The following is a 16,726-nucleotide window of genomic DNA, read 5'->3' on the forward strand; positions in this document are numbered from 1 at the left end:
TGGTGTGTATTCAAAACTTCTTTAAAACACAGGTTATGAGTTCCACTATGGGCTTTTCTCCGATGGTGTTTGCAAAGTATTTGATAGCTTAGTGTGATTCAGTGTTAGGAAGCTGAGGCGTTTGCCCATTGCTCTTTCCAAATTTGTTGGCTCATATTTTTAAAGCGTATTGGAATTTTGGTTGGTCTGTACGTTTTAAAGGCAATGGATGGAAACAACAAATTCAATATTCTTTATTACTTTAGGAGGTAAATGAAAAGTGGTATTCCTGTTTTGGAGGAGGAATTGCCATGGTAGTACCATCAGGAGTAGATTTTTAGGACCTCTTGATTTCCACACCCTTGGGAAAGAAGACCACAGTGTGCTTTATTTACTGAAAAATCCTCCATGTTTCAGTTGTCTTGCCTGATACTGGAAAAGAACAACAAAAGCTAGAATCCAGATCTTCTGCATGAACTCTGCATGTTTTACCAATAATCTCATTGTGGTTCTTCCTGCTTTGCTTGTGATTTGCCTTCCAGATTTTAGAGAAAGTGGAGCAGGGGTTTTACAGACCTGGCGTTGATCATATAGCTTTAGTTCCTTCTTTTACCATTACCTATAGCAACCATCCAAATTTTGACGAAGGGCTGATGTCCCGTGAGACAACTGATATACGATAGTAGAAATCAAGTCTCATATTTTTTGCATGAGAGCGGGCTAAACTTTTTTTTCCCTGTATAAAAGCATGCCCAGTTATTGCGAGGGTTACAAAGCTAGTTGGCAACACGTACTAGGTTGTTATACACCAGGCAAGGATTTTTTTTATAGTGTTGAAGTCAATTCATGACAGTAATTTTGGCGATAGCGATGTTGTTGAGCAGGCCTGACTGAAAACCTCTTTGGATGTAGTGTGTTTCAGGACCTGGAAGTTGTAGCCAACTTCATCTCAGGGGGTTTGAGTCTGAGTCTGGCTGATCGATGCCTTGATTTTTAAGGGCATTTTATGAATCCAGCTTGCTAGAGGCACTCTCTTCTGCTTTGACAATTGTTCTTTGTCCTCCAGTCCTGCTGCTGGGCTGGCTGCAGTCAGTCATCAGTTGGGAGGGTCATAGAATCATAGAACCATAGAACCATAGGGTTGGACGGGCCCTCTGGAGATCACCCAGTCCCACCCCCTGCCAGAGCAGGGTCACCCAGAGCAGGTGGCACAGGAACGCGTCCAGGCGGGTTTGGGATGTCTCCAGAGATGGAGACTCCACCACCTCTCTGGGCAGCCTGTGCCAGGGCTCTGCCACCCTCACAGCAAAGAAGTTCCTCCTCGTGTTTAGGTGGAACTTCCTATGGTCAAGTTTGTGCCCGTTACCCCTTGTCCTGTCCCCGGGCACCACTGAGAAGAGCCTGGCCTCATCCTCCTGACACCCACCCTTGAAGTATTTATAAGTGTTGAGTTGTTAACCCTCAGTCATCTTTTTTCCAGACTGAAGAGACCCAAGTCCCTCAGCCTTTCCTCATGAGAGAGCTGTTCCAGTCCCCTCATCATCTTGGCAGCCCTTTGCTGTCCCCTTTCCAGCAGTTCCCTGTCCCTCTGGAACCGGGGAGCCCAGAACTGGACACAGCACTCCAGGTGTGGCCTCACCAGGGCACAGTAGAGGGGGAGGATGACCTCCCTCCACCTGCTGGCCACGCTCTTCTTGATGCACCCCAGGATGCCATTGGCCTTCTTGGCCACGAGGGCACATTGGTGGCTCATGGTCATCCTGTTGTCCCCCAGGACTCCCAGGTCTCTTTCCACAGAGCTGCTCTCCAGCAGGTCAGCCCCAACCTGTCCTGGTGCAGGGGGTTATTCCTTCCCAGGTGCAGCACCCTACGCTTGCCCTTGTTGAACTTCATAAGGTTCCTCTCTGCCCAACTCTCCAGCCTGTCCAGGTCTCTCTGGATGGTGGCACAGGCTTCCGGTCGGTCCAGTTCGCTTCCCTCCATGGAAAACGTTCAAGAGCAGGAAGGAGGAGTGTCTGACACCTGGCATGACAGAGAGACAGAAGTGAAGTGTTTTAAATTTAGTTATTATCCGTGGGTGAATTCTGCATGTTTTGAAGTTTAGAATTCTTCAGCCACAAAATCAGAGATGGTGAGTTCTCGTAATTTTTGTCTGAGCAGATTGGACAGACTTTGCTACCTTTTGCCGCTGTCTGTTTGCATGGCATTTTCATGGTTATGGGTAGGTGTTACGTCAAAACCTTAATTATTAAAAAGCAGGGCTGGTGGAGTACAGTCGCACTCCGGCTTCTGTCAACAGTCTGAGTGTTCCGAATAGACGTGGCCCTTGTGATGGTGTATGGAAAGGAGAAGTGCGGCTTCCTTCTGAGATTGGTCTTACGATAAAAGCTTCCTGCCTTTCTTGAAAAGAGAAAACAGTGTGCAGTGTGCTTTGCTGTGGGCCCCGCGCTGCTTGGCGGAGAAGGCTCCTCTCAGACCCTGCAGGTACGGCTGTCGTGCCAATTTTGAAGCAAGATGCTTGGGAAGAAGAAATCTTGCTCGTTCGGTTTATCTGAAGCGGCTGCACTTGCAAACTCTGTAGAGCGTTATGCAGCCTGTAAGTGAAGATTTCTGCTAGTTACTCGTGGGCAAAATAAGAACAGTTTTCTCAAGAACAGGAAGAGGTTGACCAGTGCTTCAGCCAGCTCTCAAAATATTCTTCTAAGCCTTGACATTTTTAGCTCTCCTTAAAAGAAAAAGAAGCTAATTTTTTTTAATAATGCAGAATACTGCATTATGGTAGTAATTAGTTACCATTCCCCATATAATCAGTACCAAAACTGACTTTCTGAAATTTCTGGCTGATTGGTTTAAGTGTTTTTAATCAGTTACGATCAGCATCTGATTTATTTTTATTTTTTTTATAGACAACAGCACGTGATAAATAGGTCGCACCAATTCATTTTTTGTTGGGTTGTCTCCAGCATATACGTACCCTTCGTCGCAAACAATTTAGCTGTTGGCCAGCATCAGGGCGACTTTTCTAGACGGACAAGGGAGGCATTTTTATAAGCTGCACCAAAAATGAAAGAGCGTTAACCTGTGTCTTCTGTTTCTAATTAGTTTGGAAGGATTGTGTGACGTACGCATGTTTAAACAATACGGTTGGTGAGCGAGTTGAGCGTCTCATCCAAAGTAGATGCAGTCTATAATACTTATTGTTTACAGCACGACGATCGTAAATCACTAGTTGGAAAATGTTTTTTAGATTAGGTTTGTATTAGTTTAACTCATAGCTCTGTGGGTAAATTACAATACATGGAAACAAAACAATTCAGACAAAGAAATTTTTGTTCCCTTTGCAAATACAGAGAGCTACCACTTAAAATTGCTACCAGTGGGAAACGTAAAAGATGAGGTAATCCCCTAAAGAAAAAGAACTATGGTTGTGAAACACATTAAACATAAATCTTGTAAAGCTCGTAGGGGATGCACTGAGTTGAACCCGCTCAGAGTTCACACTAACAAGAAATTCTGGTCAATGAAGGCAGATAAAGGAACTGTAAATGTCTGTATTTAAATGAGTCTGGAATTCCAGAACACGTGTTTGGAGAATGTGAAATCAAGCTGTCTAAATATGCGGCTCTCATTAATTTAGTGGTCATAGCGAAACTTAAAAATGTCTATGTTACGAGACCCAAATCTCTGCCATTTTCCAGGGGTTAGAGCAGAGAACAGGGATCAAGGGTCTTTGGATTTTGCTCTCTGTTGCCCAATAACTCACTGAGGAGCCGTGGGACTGTGAAAGCTCACCTCAGTATGCTTTTACTTGTATCGCAGAAGTTGACTTCACACCTTCTCATCTGTCGGCTTTCTTTCATGGCGATCTTCACCAGTGCTCTTCAGACCAGCAGTACCAGGCACTAACAAAATCACAGCAAGGAGCCCGAGTGGCCAGGCAGAGATGTCATTAAGTAGTTCAACACGGCCAAGTGCAGGGTCCTGCACCTGGACTGGGGAAACCTCCAGTATCAACAAGGGCAAGTGTAGGGTGCTGGAGAGGGGACAGCAAAGGGCTACCAAGATGCTGAGGGGACTGGAACAGCTCTCTGATGAAGAAAGGCTGAGGGATTTGGGTCTCTTCAGTCTGGAAAAAAGACGGCTGAGGGGGGACCTTTTCAAGGGTGGGTGTCAGGAGGATGGGGCCAGGCTCTTTTCAGTGGTGCCCGGGGACAGGACAAGAGGTAACGGGCACAAACTTGAGCATAGGAAGTTCCATCTCAACATGAGGAGGAACTTCTTTGCCGTGAGGGTGGCAGAGCCCTGGCACAGGCTGCCCAGAGAGGTGGTGGAGTCTCCGTCTCTGGAGACATTCCAACCCCGCCTGGAGGCGTTCCTGTGCCACCTGCTCTGGGTGACCCTGCTCTGGCAGGGGGTTGGACTAGATGATCTCCAGAGGTCCATTCCAACCACTGCCACTCTGTGATTCTGTTATATGGGCTGAGGAATGAAGGGACAGAGAGCAGCCCTGCTGAGAAGGACTTGGGGGTATGGATGAAAACTGGACATGAGCTGACAATGTGCTCTTGCAGCCCAGAAAGCCAACCGCATCCTGGGCTGCATCAACAGCAGTGTGGCCAGCAGGGCGAGGGAGGGGATTCTGTCCGGCCTTGGAGTCCTCAGCGCAGGAAAGATATGGACCTATTGGAGTGAGTCCAGAGGAGGCCACGAAGATGCTCAGAGGGCTGGAGCCCCTCTGCTGTGAGGACAGGCTGAGAGAGCTGGGGTTGTTCAGCCTGGAGAAGAGAAGGCTCCGGGGAGACCTTAGAGCTCCTGCCAGTCCCTGAAGGGACTACAGGAAAGCTGGGGAGGGACTCTTTATGAGAGAGTGTAGTGATAGGACGAGAGGTAATGGTTTCAAACTCAAAGAGAGTAGATTCAGATTGTACATAAGGAAGAAATTCTTTACTCTGAGGTGGTGAAACACTGGCCCAGGTTGCCCGGAGGGGTGGTGGGTGCCCTATCTCTGGAAACATTCCAGGTCAGGTTGGACGGGGCTCTGAGCAACCTGATCTAGTTGAAGATGTCCCTGCTCATTGCAGGGAATTTGGATGGCCTTTAAAAAGACCCCTTCCAACCCAAGTGATTCTATGATTCTCTCGAGTGTTGGAGTCCGGTTACAGCTGTGGGCTCGGGGCAGCGTTGCCCCGTTCATCCTGAAACTCAGTGGCTGCCTCAAGCCAGGGCAGACCGGTTGTTCCTGCGCATTGTCCCAGTGGTCCCTGGCCAGGTATCAGAAGCGTCCCCCATGGGTCAGTTCCGAATGGAATAGAGGGAGGTGGGAAGCCTTCCTGCTGCAGGGACGGTGCGGGATGGGTGGATGGATGGGTGCACGTGCTCCTCCTCACCATGTTGGAGGTGGAAATCTGAAGAGTTCATGGCCCCCGAGTCCCGGGAGAGCACTGACTACGTGCAAGTGTGCTCGTCTGTTCGTGGGCTGGCCAGAGTGGTCTTTCAGCTCTTATCTTTTATTCTATCTGGCAGCATTACTAATCAAAACCATTTCTGACAGTTGTCATGTGCTTTCTGCAGGCTGGCTTGCAGCTGTTTTCTGGCCTTCTGCTGAGCGGTTGGGAAGGAGGAAGGTGTTAGCTGGCTTCGGTGGATCGTTTCAGCTGCAGGAACCTCTGCTGGGTGCTGGTGGGGGGGCAGCCTTGCCCGCACCTCCCTTCTCCGGCATTTCTGTCAAGGCAGAGGAGATTAAATGGCCCGTTTCTCCAGTTTCCCATGCTGGCTGTTGGCCTGCTTTGTGGGTAATTCGGTTCATGAGCATTATACTGCCGGATTTTTTTTTTTTTTTTTTTTTCCCCTGGCTTGCTGATATTTAGTTAATTGCAGCGTTGAGCTGTTCAGTCCTTTCTGCAGAGAAAACCGGCAAGAGGTGAAAGTCAGTTACAGGCTGGGACCAGGAATCCCGATTAAATACCAAGCATTTTTTGGGGAGTGGTGGGAGGAAGGAAAAGGAGAAGAACAGGTAGAGAAGAATTCGGGAGGAGAAAAAAAAACTATCATCGCCTTGGAAAAAGTTACAAATACCACAACTGCAGACTACTGGGTTCAGATGAAGATAAACAAATACTAACGCTTTTATTTCATCGTCTTGGCAGCGCACAGTGCGTGATTACTGTTGTGCTTGGTTCGTTCCTTGAGTGTGTGTTCTGCACCTGGAAGTTTTAAAGCTCTTTTCGGGAGAGGCCGAGGTTCCTGAGCTGTTTGGCAGCAAGGGGGTGTTCTCGTGGTGGAGACACAGCGAAGGCAAAATGCAAAGTCCGTCACCACGATGTATATTGTATATTATCTTTTGGGTGTTAGGAAGACCAGGGTAGTCTAGTTAGGTAGAAGGGTAGAGGTAAATTAATTCAAAGAGAGTTCATTAACCGTGAAAGTGCAGAGTTACCTCCGTGGCCAGTGGAATTTGCTAGTGTAATAGAAGTTGCACTGAACTGATCAAATATTTGTATGTAAATTTGGACCTATATTTGCACGACAAATCTGCAGATATTCTGGGGAAGAAGCAAGATGTCAGTCAAAAAGAGCTATCTGTGCTCTTAATTTTGTTACTTTTAATATTTGTTTATTTCTGCTGTGTCAGTGGTGAGTTTCACAAACCCCCGGACAAGGAGTTAGACTCAGCCCTGCTCCTGTGCGTCCAGAGCTTCTCCTGCAAGCTGCGGGTTGCCGGGCCTTGCGAATATTGTGGATACTTCCACTCCTTGAGTGCGCCTTTATTTCCAGCTAGGGGAGGCGGCAAAACGTGATTTGTACAACAGAACTGTATTACCCTTCAGATAACGGTGCACAACTGCTGTAGAAGTAACCAGAGGAAAGGGAGATCGAATACTACGCTGGCTGTTTGGGACAACGTTTTCTCTGGCTGTTCACGTCCTGAAAGCTGAAAATGGAAAGAAATGAGAGAGGTTTCAGAAAACGGGTGCAAGGCGATCATGAGCTCTCTAAAATATGCTTCGTGGTGGGATTTAAATTGCTTAGTCCTTAAGGACTTCATAGTTAAGTTGCTTTTGTAGAAGGTAAAGGTGAGAAGCGATTGGATCTGCTAATGCCTGAATGGAAAGAGCTTGTGTCTGACGGAGGTCAGGTACATACTGACCCGCTCGTCGCACAAGTAAGGGTCAAACGGTTCGGTAATGAAGGCAGAGACGTTCAGGCTCCTTAAAAAAAGCAAAAGACAGAGGTACGTGAAATTCACACCTGTAAAATGGAAAGAATGAAATTTTTTTATGGTTTTCCAGAAAATAAGAGTTTAAATATATGTCTCTTTAAAAGCATCAGTTCAGCTTCAGTGCTGTACTTTAACGTATTTTAAATATATTTTTAATTCATAATATATATAGGGTGGCAGTAAATTCTGTGTTGGTATTGTTGTAATTTGATCAAAAGCTGTAACAACAAATGAGCTCATCAGTTAAGTTAAATCTGTCGTCTGCAGGCAGGTTTAGATGGAGAGGGTTGCCTTGCACTGGAAACTTTGTGGTCAGAAATTCGGAAAAAAAATCGATTTCAGAAACATCCTGTACATTTTCCGATGCATTTTTGCTTCTGAATCTCACCAAATCCCTCTCTTTTTTACAGCCCTCGTGCTTGTCTCCAAAAGCTCTGTGGCGGTTAGCTAATAAGGGCTATAACAACAGTGCATTTGCAATACGTAATAAAGCTGAAAAATGTTATTGATGATTTCGGATAGACTGTCAAGAACATTTTTTTAACGTGATTTGGTTTTCATGAAGAAACACAAATTTCACAGGCCAGAGCTGTCAGCCAGCTATTGTAGCCAAGATCAGCAAACTTAATAGGAGTGAAAAAAGTCTTTTGTTGTATTCCATCCATTTTTATTTGTATAGCAAATCGCACAATTTTCATTTTAATTAAATCTGTAAATCGCTGTGAACGACTTCCAAAGATCTGTGCCTTTGAGGACATATCTTTAAAAAGAATTATTTTATTTTTAAATGCATATTTAGAAGTAGATGCCAAAATTTCTTAGATGATTAAAAAACATGCATTTCTAAATTAATTAATTTGCATGAAAAGTTCCCTCCAGTGCTTGCATTTGAAGTTTTGACTTCGGTAAAACAGTAACTATTTTGATGACGTATTATAAGACCGTTTTATTTTTGTGAATACCTAGAAAACTCAAAACATCTGGAATCTAGAGTACTGTTTTCCTTGCTGTTTTTCCTACAATTTCCATCAATAATGCGCAATTATTTTCCACTTTAGTTCTGGTTCATACAGGTGGTTTCTCTTTTTTTTTTTTTTTTTTTTTTTTAACCCACTTGCAAGGAATTTGACCAGAAGCTTCTGCTCTCTTGGAGGGGAGCAGTTGGTCATCTTTGTCGGGAGATGCCGTTAGAGCTGGCCCGGCGTTGCCGAGCGGTGAGAGCCACGGGGCTGCCGTTTCACCTCCCGGGTAATGTAACACCGTAGGCATTCCTTACAACGAAGAACGATTCTGGGATTCAGTAACTATCAGCTTGGCAACACATTGATTTCACACTGAGATCACTGAAACCATCTGTTGAGAATTTGCTTTCTTATGGACCTCTGGCTCGCATCTCCGAATAGAAGCATCTAAAGTCGTTGCCTGAGCCTGTAATGACTCTTATTTAAGGCTTATTCATAGTGAATTGAATGCAGATAAATCTTAAATTTTTACGGCCTCATAAAAAATCTGATTATAATGAAATATTTAATGCAAACAGAGGCAGGAGCGGTTAAAAATGATCTAAACTCCTAGCCGGCGGTTTCTTTGGGAGCACTGTTATTATTTCTTAAATGGACAGTCTTGCTTTTTTCATCAGTTATCCTGACAGAATGATCACTATTTCCAATCAGTTGTATTTCAGAGTCACACTTACTCATCCTAACAGAAAGTACAAGATTATTCTAATATTTTCAGCATTTAACAATTTAATTAATTTATGCTGTATTTTTAAATTAGGAAGCAATAATTTTAATTGTATGTAAAAACTTGCCATTCAGTGGACAAATGCCTAGTATAAATAGATGCAAGAATTTTAGAGGCTATTTGAAGGATTGGAAAGGGCTGACATTACAGCCAGGTAATTAAACTCATTCCAAATGGTGTGTAACTACGGGTGTCTCTGCTCCAGGAGGCTGTGAATTGTGAACCAGAGGAGCTGTGACAACTGTTCGGTGGGGACAGAAGGGCAGTTTTGACCTGATACCTAACAATTTGCTGAATTTTTCCAATAGAAATCTATTGCTGAAGAAGTCCAAGAAATTATTTTATTAGGTAGCCTGTGTTGAAGGATAGATAAATTTGTGACAGATGTGACATGCATTTGTGACATGCATGTCTGCATGTTTTTATGATATTTAATCCAATTAAACAAACAAATTTCCCAATTCAGTATATTCAATATTTAAAAAAAAAATGAATTTAAGTTGCGGTGTGTGTGTGTTCAATGGATTTAGACTTAACCAATATTGTACTAATAGCTTTGCTAGATTTGAAACTAAACCCCAAGAATATACCGGGCAAGACGTGTTCAGTAACCTGGATTTTTAGTCAGAGTGGCTTTGTTGTCTTGTGGGGATCCTTCTTCTGTCAGCAAGATATTATCACACAGGGAATTTCAGAGCGTGTAGGAGCTGGGTGAGCATCTTGTTCTTTTTTCATTACTGTTGTGGGATTCTTCATTCATGCAGCTGTTTTTGCCCTATTCATTGTGGAGCATTAAGTATGATGGAGTTTGTCTTTAACGTTTCTAAATATTAGAGGTTTTTTGGTAAATTTATATTTTAGATTTCTGCACCCCTGTGCTTATTCCACCGTATTCAGCCTGTACAGCCTGAATGCCAGCAGGGCGCTCTGTTTCGGGATTTCGGTGGGGCTTGGCTTGTCACGGCTAGACGCCACAGAAGAAAGGGTGGCCTTCCGCCTGGCTGGCACGGAGCGTTTCCACCACTTACGGAGAATTTGGGGAACTGGGCCGTGCTTCTTTGGGAAGCACAAGGAATTTACAGGTCATCTGCAAATTGCATTTTTTCACAGACTTGTCACTGAAATAGTGGAACAGGTAGTTGGACCTCTATCCTTAGAGATGCCGGAACCCTGTGTGAACAAACCATGGGCAACCTGCTCCAAGGGGCCCTGAGTGGGACCAGATGACCCAGGTGGTCTCTGCCAAACGATTCCATTTGTGCCTGCATTTGCGGGAGAGAAAGGAAAATGATGGAAATTGAAGGCAATGTGGGAGTTTGTCCAAAACAGAAGTGTTACAGTTAAATTCAAATTTTGAGACTGGCCAAATTTTCCTAGCCTGATGCCTGATAACTTTCATCTTTAGTCTGTGTGATGCTACAGTTCTGTGAAGGTGTCAAAGAAATTTCTAAATGGTTTCATCTGTTTCTTCTTCCGTGTAAGACGTTGCCTTGTTAGAATCCCAACATGTTGTTCACACTTCATTTTCTTTGTAGAAAGGATACAAACTTGGTGTTTTCTGCTAATGCCCACCTCCTTCACCTTACGTTGCACCAACAGTAAGCTGGGGTCTGATTACTCTTTTGAAAGATGAACTTCTTTAAACATTCTCTTGCATTTTACATACCTAAAAACCCAATGACGTTTTCTTCAGCCTTGTCATTGTCAGTGCATGAATAGGTGGCCTCATGCCCCCCACGCTGTTTGGGTGGGATGCCGTGATTGCAGGGCTAATCTTCTTAGTGATACTCGGCACATGAAGAGTGGCGCCTGTAGGAGGACGTCTGTGGTGCTGGATTTGCTGTTCTGTGGGTTTTTTACCTTGTTTCTGAATGGTGTTGACATCTGGCATTAACGGCGTGAGTACAAGTGTATTAAGAGAGATCTTTTACTGGTAGATGTGAAAAGAGTCGCACACACCAGTGGTTTTCAAAAGAAACAACAGCAGCTTAGCGCTATTGACAGAATGCTCAATTCGGTCGAAACATCCTTAAAAATGTGGGTGAAAAAAACCAATTTTGGGAAATACAAAAGGTTGTATGAGGTTCACTTCATGTCTCAAAGAAGAAAGGTTCGAGAAGAATCATCGCACTTGGGCATTGCCCTGCATCGTCGCGGGTGTAAATGAAGTAATGCGTTTTTACGTCCAGTGTTCTGGAGCCCACACACTCACTCACAGATGGCGGGGGGGACATAAGGCAGTGAAAAGCTCTTTTATAAAATTCTTTTCTGCAGGAAATTATTTAGAAAAGGGTGAACCCCACTTAATCTGTGTTTTGGAAGACTGAGGAATTAATTTCAGGAGATGTGTTTGATATTCCATTTGTTGGCTTGCGGCCATGTAAGCATTGAGCTACTTATTTTCTAAATCACTGTTTAGAAAGACAATCAGCTACTGCGACTACTTTTATTTGTAAACTTTCTAAACGTTTTTTCAAACAGCCTGCTAATTACTTTTTAGCACAGATCCTTAAATGTTAGAATATTTTTTTTTTTTTATTAGAACCAGATATTAAAAACATGTTTTGTTGCAGTTGAAATTGAAACCGGCTTCACTACTTGCTATGGAAACAAGGCTTTAAAACAAATCTGTTCTCGTGCGCGCTGCTGTGCCAATCCGTGTTTTTATGTAAGCAGTGAATTTTTTTCATGCCTTTTTGCAACCGGCTTCTAGAAAGAAATGTGTTGTGGCCTATGCTTTCTTTGTGTTATAGCCTGAATGAAGAGTCAGTAATGTATGGTTATGTCAGAAGTATGTGCTAATTGTCCCGCTGGACTAAAGAAAGGGTGGGACAAGTAACGCAGAAAGGTATGCAACCTAACTAAAGATTAACCTAATTAAAGATTTCCCCGAAGATGGGTTCCCTGTCATTTGCAGAGGAGAACGCTGTGTTTTGTAATGCCTCCGTTATTAAGAATCAGGAGGGGCTCAGGTGCTTTTAGGAAAAGAGTTGCGTCATACTCTTCTCTTTGGTACGTGTTTGTTAATTTACGTGTATAATATTAAACAGCAGTTTTTAAAATTAATGAGTGTCCTGAGTTGTAAAATACCATATAGCTATTTTTTCCCCTTAGTATCACACTTTATAGCCGACAGCCTGTGGCAGACCATTGTATGGGGCTGACCGTCCCTGACCTGTGTAACGGCTGCCGTGCGCGGGAGGGACCGCGCCGTGTTTAGGTGGTCACTTGGGCTGACACCAAACTCCTCGACACACCTCTCGCCTTGCCATAAACCTTCGCCAGGCCTGTGCTGACTGTTCTGAACAACTTACTGAAGCGATTCGGTTGTAAAATAGGCGCTAAAGGTTGCTGACGATTTATAAATGTTATAAAAGTTGAAACAAATCTTCATGACCTGGGTTGTCTGGTTTTTAAATAAGTAATTTCTCTGCGTGTTTCTTGTTGCAGGCCACAGAAACGTTGTTCCGAATGGCAGTAGCAAGAGGAGCTATTACACCTTTAAGACATGGAGAAGTAAGGCTAAATATATCTTTTTTTCTTTTTTGCACACGTGGCATAATGTTTTATTAATGTAATGGTTTATAAATTCCTGGGAGACATATTGTCTTCAGGGACGTGGGGAAGGCTGGGCTGTGTGTAGCTTACATACCTGCGCCGCAGGTTTTTTTAAAGGAGAACAAGAATTGGAATCCTGCCCAGATCAAGTATTTTTCAAAAAACACTCTGTTTTTCTCTTTGCCTGAATTGTAAATTAGCCTTATAATAGAAGTGAGTCACAAGAATGTCCTTTCGGCCGGGTAATTTTTCACTTGATTTTGCTAATGAAAAATTGGAGAAACTAGAGAAATTCATCTGAGATTGATCGTTGTTATTGGGTAGCTGTGGAGAGGTTACTTCATCCTTTGTCCGTTCCTTTCAAGGAATTAGTAACTTCAGGTAGTATATGGAGTATTAATACATTAATTATTCTGAAGAGGATAAATATATTTGAATATTATGTTGCTCATACATGCTTCTGTTGATGGTGGACATTTGTCTCCTCCTTTGTGTGGTTTTATGTCAGGAAAACATTATTCTGAACATTGCTGATTGAATATCTCCGATATCAGGTGGTGGAATTTCATGAGCTGAATTTCTTGAGGTTGAATTTCATTTAAAAAAAACAAAGTACAGTTGCTCATGGCCGTGGAAATAAGAACTGACCAGGGCATTGCCGCAGCTGGATGTACAGTATGTAGGGTTTTAAATGGAGAAACCTCTGTGTTTTTTCATGACAGTCTGATTTTCATCAAATTCTTAGGTAACTTTGTGAAAAATTCATATAGTGGACACAGCATTCAGTCTGGAATCTAGACCTAGACATACCCTGGAATCCCAGCTGTGCTGTAAAATGTTCCTTATGCTGATGAAGTTGCCTTAATTTCTCTTTTGGAGTGAAGTAATCATCTTTGCACCAGTGTCTGAAGACGGACCTGAGATTTCCTGCCCTGCCATTTTCCATAGTTTTAGCTTTTCTCTTACACTTTTTATGTACTGCTCTTCATTCTTTTCTGCAGAAGAGTGTAATGCAATTTCCAGAAGTCTTAGTTATGGAATATGCGCGACTCTTCCAAATTCTCTCTGTTTAGGTTATTTCAGTGAAGCGTACTAAGTTTTCCGTGTTTCAGTGACCGTGTTGCTCAGAGAGTTTGTGGAATCTCCATCCTTGCAGTTAACCGGTGAATGGCACGAATTGTGGAAAAATCAAATGATATATTTTTTTAAAGCGTGACTAATTGTACCATGCAGAGCGAAATACTGGGACGATTACAGGCATAATGATCTCTCTTGTGAACGATATTAGTAATTCACTATCTGATACATCTTATGTTGAGCCAGTTCAACTCACTGATGTGGTAGAAAGAGTTTCATTTTTTTTTTTCTTCTTCAGACATTCCCTCTGATCTTTTTATCACTTAAACCGCCTCAAGGGCTAGAGAGAACCAGATGAGAAAGCAGCAAGATAAGTGGTGAGAGGATGTAGCCATGGCTAGCAAGAGAGGAACTGGGTGAAAGTACGTCTGTTTGATGACGGTGAACTTTACGTTGGCGTACTGTGTCCTGTGACACTGTTCTGAGGTATTCCTTGGGCTTCAGTGGACATGCAGTTAATGTTAAGCTAGATAATTTATAGATAAAACATGTGAGAATTGTCCAGAGTTGGCTTTTTATGTAAGAAGGCAGTGGGAGAAAGAAAAATACCTTTATTTTCTCTTATATTTTTATCAGGCTATACGCAGGGGGGAAGAAGCATTTTCACTCAAGGAAGATCTTTTCATTAAATCCCATTGTGAAATTATAATTTATTTAGTCTGAAAATGAGGAATGACGTTTATCAAATGAAATTAATTTTTCCAGAAGAAACATAATTATCAAGAGTCGTATTAAAATTTTTTTTAGCTCTTCCAAGAAGTTGCTAAATGTTTGCAGAGTGCGTAAGTAGAAAGGGAGCCAGAAAAAAATTGAATATGAACTAAAGTTGACTGTATTCTGTTTGAGAAGCGCGAACTTGGCAGTGAAAATCAAAGCAGAGCAACTTGTTTATTGGAAATTCCAAACTACGGGACAGCACTCCAAATGTGCAAAAGCGCTGTTCAGCTTTCGGAGCAATACTTAAAAATGTAACCACATTTAAGAGGGGGTAAAACTGTTCAGTACTAGAAGGCAAAAATTGTGTAAATACTGATTTGTTATGAATTTATAAATTAAAAAAATGACAACGTTCTGTCTGCACTGCTGAACAGATTAATGCGCGGACACTTATTCTATACAGGCGAAACAGTGTGCGTGAAAAACTACTGGCTATAATCCAGCTTTCATCACCAGGTGGATTTATAATTTATAAGACTGAACGTCTACGGGAGATCCCTCTTCTTCTCCTTCCAGCCTTTGCCCATTCCTTGGGACTCATCAAGCCTTTATGCATATAGAATTTTTAATTTTTTCCTTTATTATTCTTGAAGAAATTGAAAAATGAGGTTGTACTGGTTTTTGACTTTTGCATGTCATATGTAAAATTACTACTGAGAGTTTAGAAAGGCGTGCTGCCAAAAGTAGTTACCAAATGTGGGTACATAGTGCTAAAAGTTACTTAGCTGTGGGATATAGATCATAAAGGTTCCTGAAGAATCTTCTCAGAAGTTCCCTTGCTCCTGGATTGAAGTGTAGTGGCATCCATGGGAGGGGATCACACCCAGAAACATAATTCATTTTCAGGATTAAATATGTTGTTTTTCATGTTAATTAGTTATTTCTGTCAGTTGCTTTGTTTTGGGGGTGGAGCACGAGGCAGAGCCTTGTAGAGTTTTTTTGCTTCTGTTAGCACTTCTGGATCGTTCCCAAATGATCCAAAAAATGTACGAGCAGAGCAGATCTATGGCTGCGCTCGTCTACAGAAATCTTAGGGTGCATTTTCTTAATGTCGCAAGGTTCAGAGTTGGTGATGGGCATAGCTGAGAGCTGTGCATTCAGGGTGCCTGGACCTGACACCACCTAGAGAACTTCTCCAGCCGTTTCTTCTTAAGACCTGCTGCCGTCTGTTCCTCACGCCGTCCGGCCTCTTCCAGACAGAGCTGCCGTCTTCGTGGGTGCAGCTGATGTAGCAGCAGCGATGGAGCTGAGGAAATGAGGGCAACTGCAGCCTGGCTGCTGAGGAGGGTGAAAGGGGGAACAGGAGGAGGGTAGTGCTCCAGAGTTGGCTGTTCATGCTGCCCAGCTCTGCCTCTCCTGGAGCTTCTGGTGGCTGTGTGCTCAGCCCCCGGGGGAGACTGCCAGGAGGAGTCAGGTCGGCAGCAGTGGCTGCAAGAAGTCACCTGGTGCATGGTAGGAGGATGGAATACATTAGACACAGGCTAAGGTGAAGTTCGATGGCTATACAGAGGGAGGAAACTTCCTAATTTTAATTGGAAATGACCAGTTTTATTCACATTGAACAAGTGATCTACCAAAGACAGTGTGTCGCATAAGATTTGTACGTCCTGTGGAGGTACTGAAGAAGAAGGACGGATCTGATTAGGACAATGAATTTGCAGGACTGATGGTCTCAGTCCCTGTAGAGGAGGGAAACAAAGGCACACAGCCCATCCAGAGAAGGAGCAAGAGCAGGGGGTTGGACTAGATGACCTTTAAAGGTCCTTTCCAGCCCAACACATTCTGTGGTTCTATGATAAAAGGAGAAGTTGGAACCCTTCGTGGAAAAAAAATTTATGAAGTAAGTAGGCTGACGTGGACAACTGAGATTCAATGGCAGAGGCATGATTCCCAGAGACCTGGGACTGATATCAGCCATGCCTGAGCTCTGTGGATGCTGACTTCCTTCCTCTAACATCTTTATGAATTTGTAAACTGTTTTAATCTCTTTTCACGTCAAAAATGCTGTGACTTCTGAGTCGAAGAATTCAGGCGTGTGTCTTTAGAGTCCATTCAGTCTATCAGGAAACACCCCAGTGCTGCCTCAGAAGTGAAGAAGAGGAGGTCCATACCCATGGACTGTGCTCTCCTCTCTGAAGTGTTAAGGCATATGGGGAACCTCCAGTGTTGTGGAACTTCCACAGTCTTCATGGAGTGTCTTTTGGTGGCAAAGACAGGAAAAATAATTTTGCAGAAGAAAGAGACTTAGATAGGAGAGTCAGAGCAAAAAAAGAGCTTAGGCTGTATGACAGGTGTACTCTTCGCTGGGTAAAAAACTGGCTGGATGGCCGTGCCCAGAGAGTGGTGGTAAATGGAGTTAAATCCAGTTGG

At 43.3% G+C, this 16,726-nt stretch overlaps 1 protein-coding gene across 1 annotated transcript in view; it reads left to right on the forward strand.

The window, feature by feature from the left end:
• The window catches only part of TMEM135 (transmembrane protein 135), a 198,056-nt gene that overhangs the window by 68,730 nt on the left and 112,600 nt on the right, over positions 1–16,726 (forward strand). Inside the window, exon 5 of the mRNA XM_074572505.1 lies at positions 12,395–12,460. Coding sequence (XP_074428606.1) covers positions 12,395–12,460 — 66 coding nt within the window. The remainder of the gene's footprint in view (positions 1–12,394; positions 12,461–16,726) is intronic.

Source organism: Larus michahellis, chromosome 1 (genome assembly GCF_964199755.1).
Source record: "Larus michahellis chromosome 1, bLarMic1.1, whole genome shotgun sequence".
Lineage (NCBI taxonomy): Eukaryota > Metazoa > Chordata > Aves > Charadriiformes > Laridae > Larus > Larus michahellis.